This window comes from Cupressus sempervirens, chromosome 1 (genome assembly GCF_028749045.1).
Source record: "Cupressus sempervirens isolate cs-2001-9-10 chromosome 1, ASM2874904v1, whole genome shotgun sequence".
In the NCBI taxonomy this organism is placed as follows: domain Eukaryota; kingdom Viridiplantae; phylum Streptophyta; class Pinopsida; order Cupressales; family Cupressaceae; genus Cupressus; species Cupressus sempervirens.
The window spans coordinates 513,253,758-513,269,681 of NC_143118.1; the positions used below are offsets into that span (position 1 = coordinate 513,253,758).

At 34.5% G+C, this 15,924-nt stretch overlaps 1 protein-coding gene across 1 annotated transcript in view; it reads left to right on the plus strand.

The window, feature by feature from the left end:
- Positions 1–15,924, plus strand: part of LOC149578487 (SMAD/FHA domain-containing protein) — a 173,972-nt gene that overhangs the window by 43,110 nt on the left and 114,938 nt on the right. Inside the window, exon 4 of the mRNA XM_089829395.1 lies at positions 14,458–14,513. Coding sequence (XP_089685521.1) covers positions 14,458–14,513 — 56 coding nt within the window. The remainder of the gene's footprint in view (positions 1–14,457; positions 14,514–15,924) is intronic.

The window sequence follows — 15,924 nt, forward strand, 5'->3', positions numbered from 1 at the left end:
TGTCTATTCATTAATATTTAATTAATATAATGACAAATAAATATCTCATACATTCAATATATTAATATATATATTATATCTCACACTTATATATATATAATATATATATTTGCGTGTATATCCAACTGAAGCTACCAAACGTTAACACTCCCTCTTAGCTAGGAAAGATAAACAAGATTCATATGCAATATGAATAACATATTACCTTAACGTAAAAATGTTTTTTTTGGAATATCAACTCATCTGACTTCTCGGTTTATTGAATGCCAACTCGTTTGGCAAATGTCAACTCATTTGACATTTGAAAGTCAACTAATTTGAGTTTCTAGTTTCTTGAATTTCAACTAATTTAATGTTTGAATGTCAACTCATTTGACATTTGAATGAAATTATTGTAAGATCGTCACCTTACAATAACTATTGCAATTACAAGTCATAATCATTTTGAAGTCGTCAGTTCCTCATGATGTACACAGGGGATAGGCCCATATAGTAATGAACAATATTCATAAATTGCAGTCCTCTTAACTGTTTACAATTTATTTATCATTGGAGAATCCTTCTTAACATGATCTACTCCCTTTGAGTCAATAAGTCCGAGATCATTGAAGTTTGACGAAACCATATCCTCTATCTGCTCCCTCTGTTTCAAGGTTGCATCTAATGAAATGTCAAGCTCCCTCTGAATCTCAATCTTTCTCTGAGTCGAAAATCAATCTTCCTTTTTTTTCTTGCAATAACATTCTTGAAAGATCAAGGCAAAAAACTCTTATAGCATGTTTAAAAATAAATAAAAGGGATTTACAATATTAGAAATATAATACTTAGAAATTGTACTAAAAAGATAATACTTATCTTATGTAATCAAAAGATAGTGCCCTCCAGATGAATTCTATTAAGTCATAGTTTTCAAGATAAGTAACTATTACCAAGGATTCCCTTCTCCATTGCATGACAATCACATATCACTATATCTGTGTTGTGGCTCATATAACAAGTAGTAGTTTATAGTTTATCATATTATGCAATGGTCTTGGATGTTGACCAATCTTAGTCACTACCCAAATGGTCTTCTTCCCCATTGACCGATTCCTCCAACAAATTTTTAAAAATTTGTTTAACATCTATGCCAATAATCATAAGTAACATCCTTAAGACTAATCAAATAAATGATCCAGATAAATGATGAACTCGATACTCCTTTTGTAATATCCAATAAGGTTCCTAAACTTCACTCTATCTCTCTTCGATAACCACATTACTATTTATTTGTCTTCATTCATTCTTTTGTGCACTAGTGTAAATGGTTATTAATCATGCAATGAGGAAAATAGGTTTCGATAATGAATCAAACAAATCAATATTCAAGCCTTTCCATAGTCAGGCAAAACATATCGTATATCTATTTCCTTGGTTTTTGCTTTTCAATTCCATTATTTGATCCTTGATTCCTTTCTCACTTCCTGCGGTTATTAGTCTACATATAATTATATACAATGATTTGTGGTTTTGAAATGATTGGTTGTTTACTATTGTGTTGATGGAGGTAGCACTAGCATCCGTATGGAATCTCTTAGATTTGGCTTGTATCACATCTCTATACAACAGGCTCTTGCTTATTCGGTAGTTCAAACTTACAAATGTAGTCAAATCTACTGCATTGTAGAGATAATATGGAATGCAACAACCAAGTCTCTAAGCGACTACCATTATAGTCGACCAGGCCTAGTCCATTTAGAATTCACTAACATAATTGTATTTCATTTTTCCACGGCCAAGATTACTGTCATTCTTCCTTTTGTCTGTTTATTTGATGACACGCTATTGGACCCCAATACAATACTTCTGGACAAATAGTCATGACATGAACTCCTCAGAACATTTGGATACAACACTACAATCTGAGCCTTCCACGTTGGATGTAAATATTGAAGAACGACTTCATGGTGGGTAGAATCTGCTTATATAATTTATCTCTTCAAAACATTTTCTTAAAACTCTTCAAAAAATTATAATCTCTTTATTTTCATCTCTTTTTCTGCATTTGCACCTTGTCTCTGATATTGCAAATGTAGTTGCATTGACATTTTGGTATATACTTTCCAAATGGCAGCCATTTCTTTAATATAGGATGAAGTATGGATAGACATCCCTTCACGGGAAGGGACATTTTTCATTAGTACTTAATTAATATAAATATTAATGACAAATAAATATCTCATATATTTAATATATTAATATATATACTATATCTCACACTTATATATAATATGTATATCTGCACTATAGTTTATCCAACCAAAGCTACCAAACATTAACAACAATTGCTTCCACCTTTTTATAAAAGGTTTCTTGTGGATTTTTCTCTCTTCTTTGTATCACCTGGGATATCAAGTGATATTCATGTAAGTTATCTTGATATAAGTTATGTTAATTAAAAATTTAGAAATCTCTCAATAAACAAGGATGGAGGAAAGTATTATAAATTAAGATTTATAACTTACTACTTTTATCTTCTCCAACATGGTGTCTATGGCATCATAGACATTCCAAGGCATAGTTTATCAATGTCAACAAATTGAAGCATGGACATGATTGGATTGGTGAATCCAATACACAGTCCACACAACCCCATTAATCACCATCCAGTATCATTGCCTTCACTTATTGTGCCCTTACTATGTTGATTGCTTCCAAATGCCCCACTAGCTGCTAATGACCATCAATGACAATGCTTTGTTTACCTTCACCGGTTGTCTCAAGATGATTGTGTAAGAGGCAAAACAAGTTTCAGGGACTTAAGAACATGTTAATAGTAAGTTAGTACCACATTAAAAATATGTTAACAGAACAAACAATATTTTATTCAAGTATGCAAAATATGACATAAAATGATAAATGAATCTAAAAATGAAAAATTTAAATTTACCTTAAATAGTTCCAATTTTGAGAAAGTTCTAAAAATTGCTTAAGGTGATTTGTCACAAACATCTGAATCTCCTCACCCTTCTAATAAATTTGTTTCACCTAGTCTACTTGGGTGCCAATTGCTTACATCACCAAATTGAGTGAATGTACAGTGCATGGTGTCCAAAATATGTGATCATATCTGGCCTCTACCAAAGCACTTGCAGCCCCGCAAACTTTTGCATTGTTTTTAATTACTTGGACAACATTATAAGTACTTGCAACCTCTATAGTATTAATGAGAATCAGGGAAATAAACTCTACATCTTTTACTTCCCCCTGACAGTCATCAACCTTAAAAAAATTGCCCCCTTGGGGGACACAACAATAACATTGATTGAGGGACGATTTTTGTAATCTTACCATCCATCAGAGATAACTGACACACTTGTTTGAACCCTTGAATTTCTAATTGGTTTTTATTGGGCCTCTACATTTTTCCTCTCTTTATTCAATAACGAGGTGCGCACCTTTTCAAATCTAGGACCTTGGTAACTAGAAGGTGCATTGTTTATTGCTGTTACCATCTCTGTCACCATTTCCCTCCAATATGGTGACCTCACTAAGCTGAATGAAAGACCATTCACATAGTTGCAATGAGCAACTTTTTCATCCACAATATCTCTTGCCTCATTTTGAAATGCGTGATCTAGTGGACCCCTATTGAGGGTGATGAATTGTGGTTCATCTTCATCTTCATCCTCACTTGAAGGCATAGGCAAGAAGGGATGTCTAGAGGCTAGTTGAGTGAGTGGTGTTGGCATTTTGTTTTTTCCTTGAATAACCACTTTGTTTTCCTTTTGCGACTAATTTCTCTGCATCTTCTTGTTCTTTATTGAGTGCTGCTATTTGTCTAGGTGGAAGCCCTTTCTTATCTCCCCTCGGTGGACCCTCACGCATATTACTCCCTTTACCTCTAGGGTCTATAAAATGAAGTTATAGTCGGTAGTAGGAGTTTCTATATTTTGAGTTGCAAAAATTACATTTCCATACACACCTGTATTGGGTGGATATTTTGTAACTGATTGTTTTGTGAAAATCTAGTCACAAAATAGGTAGACCAGCCACAGCGTATGAGATCAAGTCTCTCCTACATTAAAGGGAAGGCTCCCTCTTCTCATTGTTCCTTGGATCAGCTCACAGTAAGCAAGAAGTTGAGATATTTTGTAAGGGGTGTTACCAATATTTTTTCCTCTTAACTTTCAGGAAAGAATCCACTTACCCGCGAAGTGAGTAATGGGTAAGATGAATCTCTAACTACACTTCTATCTTGTAGTTGGAAATGGTGATACTGATAAACCAACACCAACTCAAAGGCCAATTGAAAGCGTATCAGTTTGGCTCTAAGTCTTGTTTGTCTAATTTAAAAGAAAAATCATTACCATTGGGGTGCAAAGACTTCTAGAAGTAGATCTCTATTCTATAAGAAAAATCTCTACCATTGGGGCGCAAAAACTTATAGAAGTGGGGAAATTCAAACTATTTTTTGTGAATTTGAGATGCTAACACAAGCTACAGTCAAAGCTTCTAGTCTATATATTACCACAATTGCTCCTAGTCAAAGCTTCGGCTCTGATTTCTTCTTAACTCACTATGCTATTATTATTGAACACACAATAATATCATGAATCAGACATTAGACACAAATTATAGTCAAAGCCTCTAATTTGCTTTATCACAATTGCTTCCAGTCAAAGCTTTGAATTCAATTGCTTCTTTTATTTACCATTCTCTCAAATTCGTATTACACAATCAAAGTTATGCTTGCACAAGTTTGAAAGAGCTTTCTTGCAAACAACAAAAGACGATTTTTACAATGAGGGGGCACTCCTTTATATAGGCAAAAGAGTTGAGAAAAAGTGGGAGCAACTCAACCAACTTTGACCTGGTCTAACTAACAAGAGAAATTATTGGATTACATGTCATTACACATGATAATTGTATTATATGTAATTACACAATTTCCAGCAAGACATCCTCTACAACTACAAACATGAAAGAAGAAGAAGAAAGAGTTGAGGCTATTAATTCTAAATGAATCAATCTTGTGGATTTTTGGCAAAGGCCTTGTATTTGATGATGATCACGGGATCGGGGATTCTTGTATTCTATGCCACTGCATTCACCATGATGATTTTCCAGTTGTGGTTTGACAACTCGACATGATCAAGCTTTTCCTTATTCCAAGTTGTGAATTATCTTGTCAGACTTGCACATTCTGGATTTTTCGACATTTTGAAGACCTTAATGATGTCTGGAGGTAAACTTGGAACAACTTTTTGACAAGCATTTGCAACTTCCTTTTTTTGTTTTTGTTTTTTGAAACAAAGTGCTTGGCGCATTCCCACACGAACTCAGGTTCTCGGACAATCATTGGCAAAATGGAGACCAAATGAATTACTGCTTCTTTGATTTGAAGCACGTCTTCTTTACTGGATGTCTTCATTCTTTATAGAAATTCTGGCATATGTTGACTTTTTCATGTCCCCTTTCTAGAGTGGACATCATAGACGATAGAGTTAGCCTATTAGGGAGTCTTGTAGGCTGGTAGTGGTGTTTAGAGACTCAGTCAGGGTATATAGTGTTCGGATTTGGAGTTTCAAATAGTTGGAGGGCAGTTGAGAGCAGTTCCTTAATTGTAGGAGGAGTTTCCTACATTTTAGGAGGTGGATGTTTACTGCATAGGTTAATTAAGAATTGCACACAGATAATGAACACGAACACGAACAACATAACTCTTCTTATTATTATTCGCATATGCTAGAACATTACATTATGCTTTTTAATGATCTGATGATTACAATGCTTTCCAAAGGGGTTATAAATACTTTCCGAGGAACCTTCCTGAAGGTATCCGTTGGCCAGATACATTATGTCCGCTACAAACTATTTTTTCGTCGGCTACATAACAAGAACTTTCCCGAAGGTACCCGTTGGCTAATACAAAAAACTTTCCGAAGGGTCTTGTCGGTTGATACACAATTTCTACCGACGACATCATCCCCCCCAAAAAGAAAAGTTGTTTCTTGATGACTAGCAAAATTAGGAGACAACCCACAACCAATAAAAGAAATACTAGAGAGAAGAAGGAGGTGTCCTAGAAGAGTGCTGTTGACGACGTAACTCATACACCTGGTCAATCCGGATGTGCAGATCTGTCTGAATCTGTGAATCTGTCGTTGTAGTATAGTGGTGAGTATTCGCCGGCAACGGCGCCAAATGTTTACCGCATAGGTTAATTAAGAATTGCACATAGATAATGAACACGAACACGAACAACAAAACTCTTCTTATTATTATTCGCATATGCCAGAACATTACATTATGCTTTTTAATGATCTGATGATTACAATGCTTTCCGAAGGGGTTATAAATACTTTTCGAGGAACCTTCTTGAAGGTATCCGTCGGCCAGATACATTATGTCCACTACAAACTATTTTTCCGTTGGCTACATAACAAGAACTTTCCCGAAGGTACTCGTCGGCTGATACAAAAACCTTTCCGAAGGGTCCTGTCGGCTGATACACAATTTCTACCGACGACATCATCCCCCCCAAAAAGAAAAGTTGTCTCCTAACGACTAGCAAAATTAGGAGACAACCCACAACCAATAAAAGAAATACTAGAGAGAAGAAGGAGGTGTCCCAGAAGAGTGCTGTTGACGACGTAACTCATACACCTGGTCAGTCCGGATGCGCAGATCTGTCTGAATCTGTGAATCTGTCGTTGTAGTATAGTGGTGAGTATTCCCCAGCAACGGCGCCAAATGTTTACCGCATAGGTTAATTAAGAATTGCACACAGATAACGAACACGAACAACAAAACTCTTCTTATTATTATTCGCATATGCCAGAACATTACATTATGCTTTTTAATGATCTGATGATTACAATGCTTTCCGAAGGGGTTATAAATACTTTCCGAGGAACCTTCCCGAAGGTATCCGTCGGCCAGATACATTATGTCCGCTACAAACTATTTTTCCGTCGGCTACATAACAAGAACTTTCCCGAAGGTACTCGTCGGCTGATACAAAAACCTTTCCGAAGGGTCCTGTCGGTTGATACACAATTTCTACCGACGATAGTGGAGATGGGTTATAGTCTTGAGTCTCTACGAGATCATTCTATAGTTTCAGCTTTGAGAGATTCGGAGACGTTCCTATTTTTTAGGAGTATCCCTAATTTTGAGGGATGAGACTGTCAGTTATTTCAGATTATCCGGCATTAGTCACAGGGGGTGACAAGTTCAGTTTCATCTTATAGAGGTGTTTTGGCTATCAGTTCGCTATTTGGGAAATATTTTAACATATTTAAATATTCTCCTAAGTTAGCATTTTAATAATTTAAATAAGGCTAAGTTATAGCCATTTTGGAGTAATAAGGGGTTTTTTGGCCTCATTTGGGTGAATATCCCTTGGTGTAATAGCTCGTTGGTAAGGTCTTGAACTCTTCTAAATAATTCTCTTTTGACTCAAAGCAATTCGGTGAATGACTTTCTTTCTATTGGGAAAGAGGTCATTTTCTGGATACTTGACCACTTTAAAAATGAGAAATTTATTATTTTATAACTCAACGCCACATGGAGACGCTTTTAGGTTCAAGCTAAGTTTAGTGGGTTATAAGGAGGTAAAGGACAAAGTTCGAAGGCATTATTTACATATTACATCTTGGATTTGTGTTTTGGGCTCTGATTGAGCTTTTAGCATTTGGGACACCAATCCCATTTGCTTTGCCTGTTTGGGATGTAGCCCCCAAAACAGTGGTTTGGATTCTTGTAATCGGAAGCATCTTGGAGATTGTGCATTGTTTCTTCTGGGGAACGCAGTATTGAGTCAGAGTTTTAGTTGGGGTTTGGGCATTTTACCCACGTGTGGGCACTTTGCAGCTATATGGCCACGCCTGATAGCCATAGTCTTTCCCACGTGCAACATTTGAGAGCTGGATTTTAACTGTAGCTTCCTTCTGGGCTCATATTTCACCTTCACGCCTTCAGGTTGGCCTTATTCTTGGTTGTAATCGTCTGTATATTATTATAAGTCTTCATTTGGTTACATATTAGGCGTATATTCAAAAAATCTGCTTGAAACAACTTTGCTTTAAATGTATTTGGAATACATTTTCAGAACTGGTTCATGTTATTGTACTTCTGTTATTACTTATTGAAAAATCATTAAAAATATAAAACAATCAAACCTATGTTCCACGGAGTTTCAGGACACGGACGTTTTAGGGGACGGGGACGTGTTTCCGGTACGAGTACGGGTCGAAGCCAAAATTTAGGGGACGGGACATCAGGGGACGGCGATTAAAAACATAGGGGATTTTTTTTAATATAGAGACAAAATTCCAAAATGTATATCATAACATTGATAAACCATTCACCATAGACATTTTAGAAGATAAATACATGGAATATTATCAAATGACAAATACTAAGTGCTTCCATTATAACAATATCACATACATATATAGCAAAAATTAAAATGCCTAAAGGCTTCAAGTATCATGCTGAAATCAGAATAAAATAAAGAGAAGTCCAACTAAAATAGTTAGTAAATAGTAAATACCAAATGCAATCTTTCCTCACTAAACACAATCTTTGCTCATTGCTGCTACTGCTCTTATGTTTTTTTCCTTCCTCTTAGCAAGTATGTTAAATCAAAAAATGAGTAGAAGAGTTAGTGTTTTAATGGACCAAATATGGGTTGCATATTGTTATTATGTCTTTAAGATGACTAGAGGCCACACGAACAACAAAAATTAGGAAAAAATATTTTTTTGGGGATGGTTTGCCTTTACTAGATTGATTGGAAAAAAGGGGACGGCCAGCAGTTTCGGGGACGGATAGGGGACGGCAAAACCGTCCCCGATATTGTTGGCCGTCCCCAAGTTTCCTGCCAAGAAAAATTGGCCGTTTTCGGGACGTTTCTGAATTTTTCAGAAAGGGGACGACTCAAGGGACGGTCAAAATCTGTTCCCGCATCCCCGTTTCATCTCCGGTACGGGTACGAGGGTAAAACCCTAGGAAATGCATCCTCGTGGAGCATAGAATCAAACCCTTTTGCAACTTCTATCTAGTTCTGCACGAAAATTTTAATAAACAGGGAAAACATATTTTAAAATATAAAATTACAGTAAATCAGCAGAAGAGATCCATCAGGGATCTTTCAGACTTGTTGCAACACAAAAATTTCAATGGGATTGAATCCATCATTGGAAGATATGGATTCTGACTCCATGAGAATATTGGCAAAATGGATCTTGGAGGAATAGTATATTCGGAGTATTGATTAGATACTTATGGAATATATGCAATGAATTGGATGTGATATGGAAAGTACATGCAAAGGGCTAAAATGGGACTTAGGAAGATGGATGGCATGTAAATGCATATGGGAAAATGATGAGTTCTTATAAAAATGCCTTGAGGAATGAAGGCTAGGTGCATGGAAATGCGTGCAAATGGTAACTTTTGACTGTAAAAGTGTGACCTTTAGTCAAAAATAAGTTCTGTGGATGTCATTACACATAAAGTGAATTGCATGTAAAACGAATATGCATTTAGGTTCAGAAGATGGAAATGCGAGTAAATGGGTATGGAGAGTGAGATTACATGTAATTGTGGATGGAGGGTGAGATTACATGTAATCTCATGTGGAGAATGAGATGTAGTGTGTCATGACATGGAAAGTGGAATTACATGTGCCTTGGAATTACATGAAAGGAATGGATGCACTGTGCCTTGGCATGTAATGGTGAATATGAAATGAAATGATGCACTTGCATGAGAGGTGGAAGGTGGAGTGAAGCGAAATGTGCTCAAGTTCTTGGGAAAGAACTTGCAATTTCTTCCAAATGAAGAAAAACGAGAAAGCAAGCAAAATGCATTTTTCATGGCATATATATGGACAAGTGTGCAACTTCAAGCTAAAATATGCATTGAAATAGCAATATAAGCATGAATTGATGAGCAAGTTTGAAGATGTCCACTTACTTGGAGGTTAATGAGCCAAAATAGCAAGATTTATAGACTTTGAAGACCAATTCTATTCCAAATCCGGATTCTCAAACAATAATTTGACATCTTCCACACTTGCACTCAACAAATATTAATCAGCAATGAAGGGTCGAATTTGACACGGGAATGCCAAAAACGTGCTCTCCAAAGGCAATAGCGTACATTAAAACTAAAAAAAACCCCCATTGATTCAAATGTATGGGCTGGAAATGCCATTTTTTTAGTGTTTTTAACAAAAACATGCCCTTTTCATGCAAAAATCTGAGTCGTCTTTGCAAAAACGTGGCTCACAAATGCATATAAATTGATTGTATTTGGCTTGGGATTGCAAAAATGACTTCCCCAAATGCTAACACATGAATCCAAATGCAAAAACGTGACTTCAAAACGCGTAAGTGGATTAAAAAACCCAATTTTTTGGGCGTTTTTAGCAAAAACGTGATTCATAGAAGGCATGAAATGAAGCGTTTTTGATACCTAAAGCAAATGCAAAAATTTGAGTCATTTTTGTCTTGGATATGCAAAATCATGATCCCCAAATGCATATATATGCATTAAAACTCAAAAACGCCCCCCTTGTGAAATATTTCAAGCCATTATATAGGCATATCTAAGCATTTTTGATGTAAAACGTGTTCTTGGAGGAAGAAACATCATGTTTTTTGCCCTTGAATCTTCAATTTCGGGTTCTATGAGGGCATATGCATGTTTTTCAAGGCAGATCACACATTTTGGAAGAGATTACATGTTTTAAAAACATGTAATAGAGTCTCATTCAAATCACACTTTTTGAGTGCATATACATGTGTTAAAAACATTTAATGGAGTCCAAGAGCAAAATCACACCTTTTGGGGTGCATTACATACTTGAAAATATGTTCACAAATGATCCTCAGTGCAAAATCGTACTTTTCGGGGTGCATTACATATTTCAAGGCCATGTAATAGAAGACTAAATGCAAATCACACCTTTTGAGTGCATATGCATATTTTAAAATTTGTTCACAAATGACCCTTAGTGCAAAATCACACCTTTTGGGGGTCATTGCATATTCTGAAAACACTTAAATATGCATGTCTCACCTTTTAGGAGTTATTGCATATTTTAAAACACATGTATTTACATGTTTTATGTGTTTTAAAATTGCGTTTTCATTCAAAATCATGGTTTCTAGAGGCAATTACATATTTTGATATAAATATGCTTGTAGACATGTTATGCACAACTTAAGTGATGAATTAAGTACATGTCAATTTAAATTTTGAAGAAATATTACTTAAATGGGTCATAAATAATATTTATAGTATATAGATAAATATATAATGTGCAAATATAATTCAAAAAGTAATATTTACTAAAATGTTTGGATTAAAATTCAAAAATTAAATCAAGCTATATAGTTAATTGTGATGTCCCCATTTTAAAATAAAATTTTAAGAAAAAATTAAATAAATAATGATAAGAAAATCATATTCAAGTATAGAAATAAGAAATACAAATTTCATGTATAATATATTATCAATAAAATAATATTTATTATAATATTTTAAAACAATCAAATAGTAATAAATTTAATATGAAAAAAATAAATAATTAAAATTAAATAGAAAAGAATATTGTAGAAAGTATGTTATCTTTCTAAATAAGATTTAATAATAAATGATAATAAATACAAAATAGATAAGTAAGAAACAATATAATATAAATCAACCAAATCTAATAAAAAGTCAAGAGATGTAATAAAAAGATGTGACTCTTTAAAACTAAGGTATAAAAGGGAGGAGAGTTCATTTTAAAGAGTAAGGAAGAAGAGCAGAAGAGGAATTAAAGAAGGATTATTAGAAGAGGAATGAGAAGAAAACAAGTGACTTTTTCAAATATTTTCAATAATGAAAAGATGTGACTCTTTGAAAGGGTTGTGATTATGAATGGTTGTGACTCTTCAAAAATATTTTTATCTACGAAGAGTTGTGACTTTTCAAAAGGATTCTAATTATGAAAGGTTGTGACTTTTTGATAGTATTGTGATTATGAAGTGTTGTGACTTTTTGGTAGTTTTGTGATTATGAAGTGTTGTGACTTTTCAAAAGTATGAAGTGTTACGATTTAACCAAAGGATTATGATTATGAAGGGTTGTGACTTTTCAAAAGGATTGTGATTATGAAGGTTTGCAACTTGTTGAAAAGGACATGGATGAAAAATAAAATATGGGAGGATTGAAAAGCAATTATACCTAAGAGAGTTGAACTACAAAACCATCAGAGTAGAGAAAGTAAAGAAACTAAACTAATATATATTGAATGTCAAGAATTGAAGTAATATATATTCTATGAAGGATTATAAAATGAAAAACTAAGGGGAACTAGAGGTGTGTTTATTTCATAAATAGATACAAATTGTTTGGTAGATAAAATTATCAAGATCAAGTATTGAGATGAGAACTTTATAGTTCTCATAGAGATGAAGTAAGAACTTGGTAGAAGGTATTCATTAGAATGTCAAGTTTCGTTTAAGAAAAGTCAAAGATTAAAGGACATTCTTAATTGAATGTCGGGATTCCGAATTGGATTCCAGAGAGAGATTTGTAGAGAATCTCTTAGAGACAATATATATTGTAGTGGATAATCATATGCATATGTTAGAGACAAGAGGCTTGATTAGAGGTGGGATCTCTACCAAGTATGTATTGTTAATGAGTTCACTTATTAATAGAGATCCCAGAGGCCTTAGAAGGTGCTCTTAACATTATGGTTTCCTAATTGAGAGTTATTCTCATTAGAGGGTTAGGTAGATTTGAGTAGAGCCTCCTTCAAAGGATTAGGCGGGTCTAGTATGGGAATTAGTACTTGATGATTTAATAATATTCATTTTGTTAATTTCTAATTATTGTTTTATACTCATATATGTTTATGTTGTCTTTTCCATCTACTAACATTTGTTACAAGTTTTAAGCATCAAATACCCAAGATGGGAGAAGAGACATTACATTAATATAGTTACTTAAGTGAAAAATTAAAAAGCAACTCAACTTAAAAATATAACATAAAGTGCTCTATAGTTACTTTAAGTGAAAAATTGAAATGATAAAGTAACTTAAAAACATAACATAAAGCAAACTTTTGTTATATTTTTCAAAAAGTGAATGTCAACTTCAAAATATAACATGATATTTTAATTTGTGCAGTTGCACCTAGAAAGTCCACTTTTTAGGCACTAAAATAATCATATCTTTTGATTGCCAATTCCGACTAAGCCCTAAGGTAGAGCAAATTGAAGGAAAAACTGAAAGCAATGACTTGAGCAAAACCAAAAGACCAAAAGCCAACAAACACACATTGAAAAATGTGAAAAGGGATGTTGAAGGCTTAAAAAATCAAGCATAGGTTCAACAAACAAAAAAACCAAAAAGACTTGACGAAATCCTTCAATAAATGGATTCATTATATCAATTAGAATCGATTGGTTGATCAATACTAACCAATTAAATAATGAACTAAACTCAGAGAAATGAGAAACTAAGTTGAAAAAGTTTCGTACTGTTACCTGCATTTTGTGGTGGCAAAATGTAGGACAACCACCCCCACCTCTAGGACATTGAGAAATCTTGTAGTGTATTTCGATAGAGGTGACCCATTATCAATTAATTTTTTTTGAGACCTAACTATTGAGCTTTGAATACTCATTGTTGCAATCTATAACAAAAAATGGAAAAACAAACAAACTTCAAAATTTATACAATAACTTTTCAAAAACTTGAAACAATCTATCAAAAAAATTAAAGAATATGCTTGAAATGCATAACTTAAATATTGAAATGTCCTCTTTCGAAGGATACAATCACTTCACTTCAAACTTGAAAGATGTATATAGCAAAGTGAGAGAGCAAATGTGAAATGAAATGTGTTTGGAGGCTCCTTATTAGGGTCGTTTTAGGGCTTGGAGAAAAAATAATAAAAAATGTCATTTTAATATGTTTTGGCCCCACTTTTTTACTTAACTGCTATGGGTCCTTGGTTTTCCATGTGGGTCTATGCTAGGTCTTCTCGGGTCCCTGCTAGGTACCCCTAAGTCCACATAGGGTCCATGCTTGGACTTGTGGATCTGCACGTGTCCATGGTGGTTTGGACCTAGTCAAACCCATAGGTCCAAGCATGGACCCTGCCTGAACCTGTCATGAACCATTATGCAAACCTAAAACCGAACCCGGTTCAAGGGTCTAGGGTGTGAACTTGATGATGTAGATAATAACTACATAAAATCTATGGGGAAAATAAAAAGAATTCATTAATGTAATGAATTCTTAAATATGATTCTTAAATGCATTATGTGCAGATTCTTAGATGAACATAATACATATATTTTGATTTTTGAAGCTAATATGTTTGAACCAAGAATTATTTTTTTCTGCTGCAATTTGTCAATGTTTTTAACAGCATTTTTATTTTTCATTTTTTTCTTTTCTCAGGTTAAACCAAAGGTTTATCAAGAGTTATATGTTGGAGATGTTCTTCGATTTGGCCAGTAAGTTGACTTGCATCCTTTGCAAAGGTCTAAAACATGATATATATATATTTCTTATTTATGTTTTAAAAGTTTTTGAATTTATGATAGCATTTTTTTGGTTCTTTTGAAATATTTCACAAAATGCTAGTCTTGTATTTGCTAGCTTAATACAACAGCAATTATGATATTGCTATTAGGATTTAACTGTGTAGTTTTTGAGTCAATTTCTTTGACCCAAGTTTCATGAGTAGTGATTCACACATAAATCCATCTGTTATGAGAATAAATGGAACGCTTAGCACTCATTGGATTTAGGTGATGTTCACAGAGGTGAAGCACCAGGACTTTCCGGGAGGTCACCCATCCTAGTACTACTCCAGCTCAAGTGCGCTTAACTACGGAGTTTCCTCCATGGTTAATCTCACTCTGCTTGCATCCTCATTTGCAAAACCTTCACCAATTGTTTATTGTTGTAGGAGATTTTGCAAATGGGGATGCAAGTAGAGTGGGTTTAACCATGGAGGAAACTCCGTAGTTAAGCGCGCTCGAGCTGGAGTAGTACTAGGATGGGTGACCTTCGGGAAGTCCCAGTGCTTCACCTCTGTGAGCATCACCTAGATCCAATGAGTGCTAAGTGTTCCATTTATTCTCATGAGAGATGGATTCATGTGTGAATCACTACTCATGAGACCTGGGTCAATGAGTTTGACTCAAAAACTACATAGTTAAGTCCTGATAGCAATATCATAATTTGACATACTGTGGAAAATCTCCTACAACAATAATTTTTGAAGTGTAAAATTTATCTCTATTGCATTGCACATGTATAGATGGCAACCATATATAAAATGGAGTTGCATATGGGTGGTATGTTTTTGTTGTAGGTAATTGTTTGAAATGTTTACAACCTACTACTTTTTAAGAAGCCTCTGGAAATTTAAATACTAGAACACATTTAAGGTCTGATGTGAAATATTCTGAAGGCACTGAGTAACCTAATGCTGTGTGTACCCTTATCCCTTTGAAAAGAAAAAATTAAAACCAGACTAATAGCTGGGACAAAATATTTTATCTGAGGATGCAGGAGGAGCCTACCTTGGCTGGAGTATTTGTGATGAAAACAATATAGTACAACCAAGACCAACTGCTGAGCCAAATTCCTAACCCTGCTGTAAGTACCAATTCTGCATCTATTGCTGCTTCCCCATTACGATTCGATTGTCTGTACCAACTCCTTACCTGATGCTGCGGTGACCCTAGAACTATTTGATGCTTGTGAATGAATGTATTGTGGTGGCAGATCAAATATGCAGCTTTCAGGAGTTCGTAACTTCAATATTGAATTTTTTTAATTTACAAATGCCCTATCAAATTTCCTGTTTTGATCTTAAATGTTTAAGTTGCTGGCATGCATGATGTATGACTATCA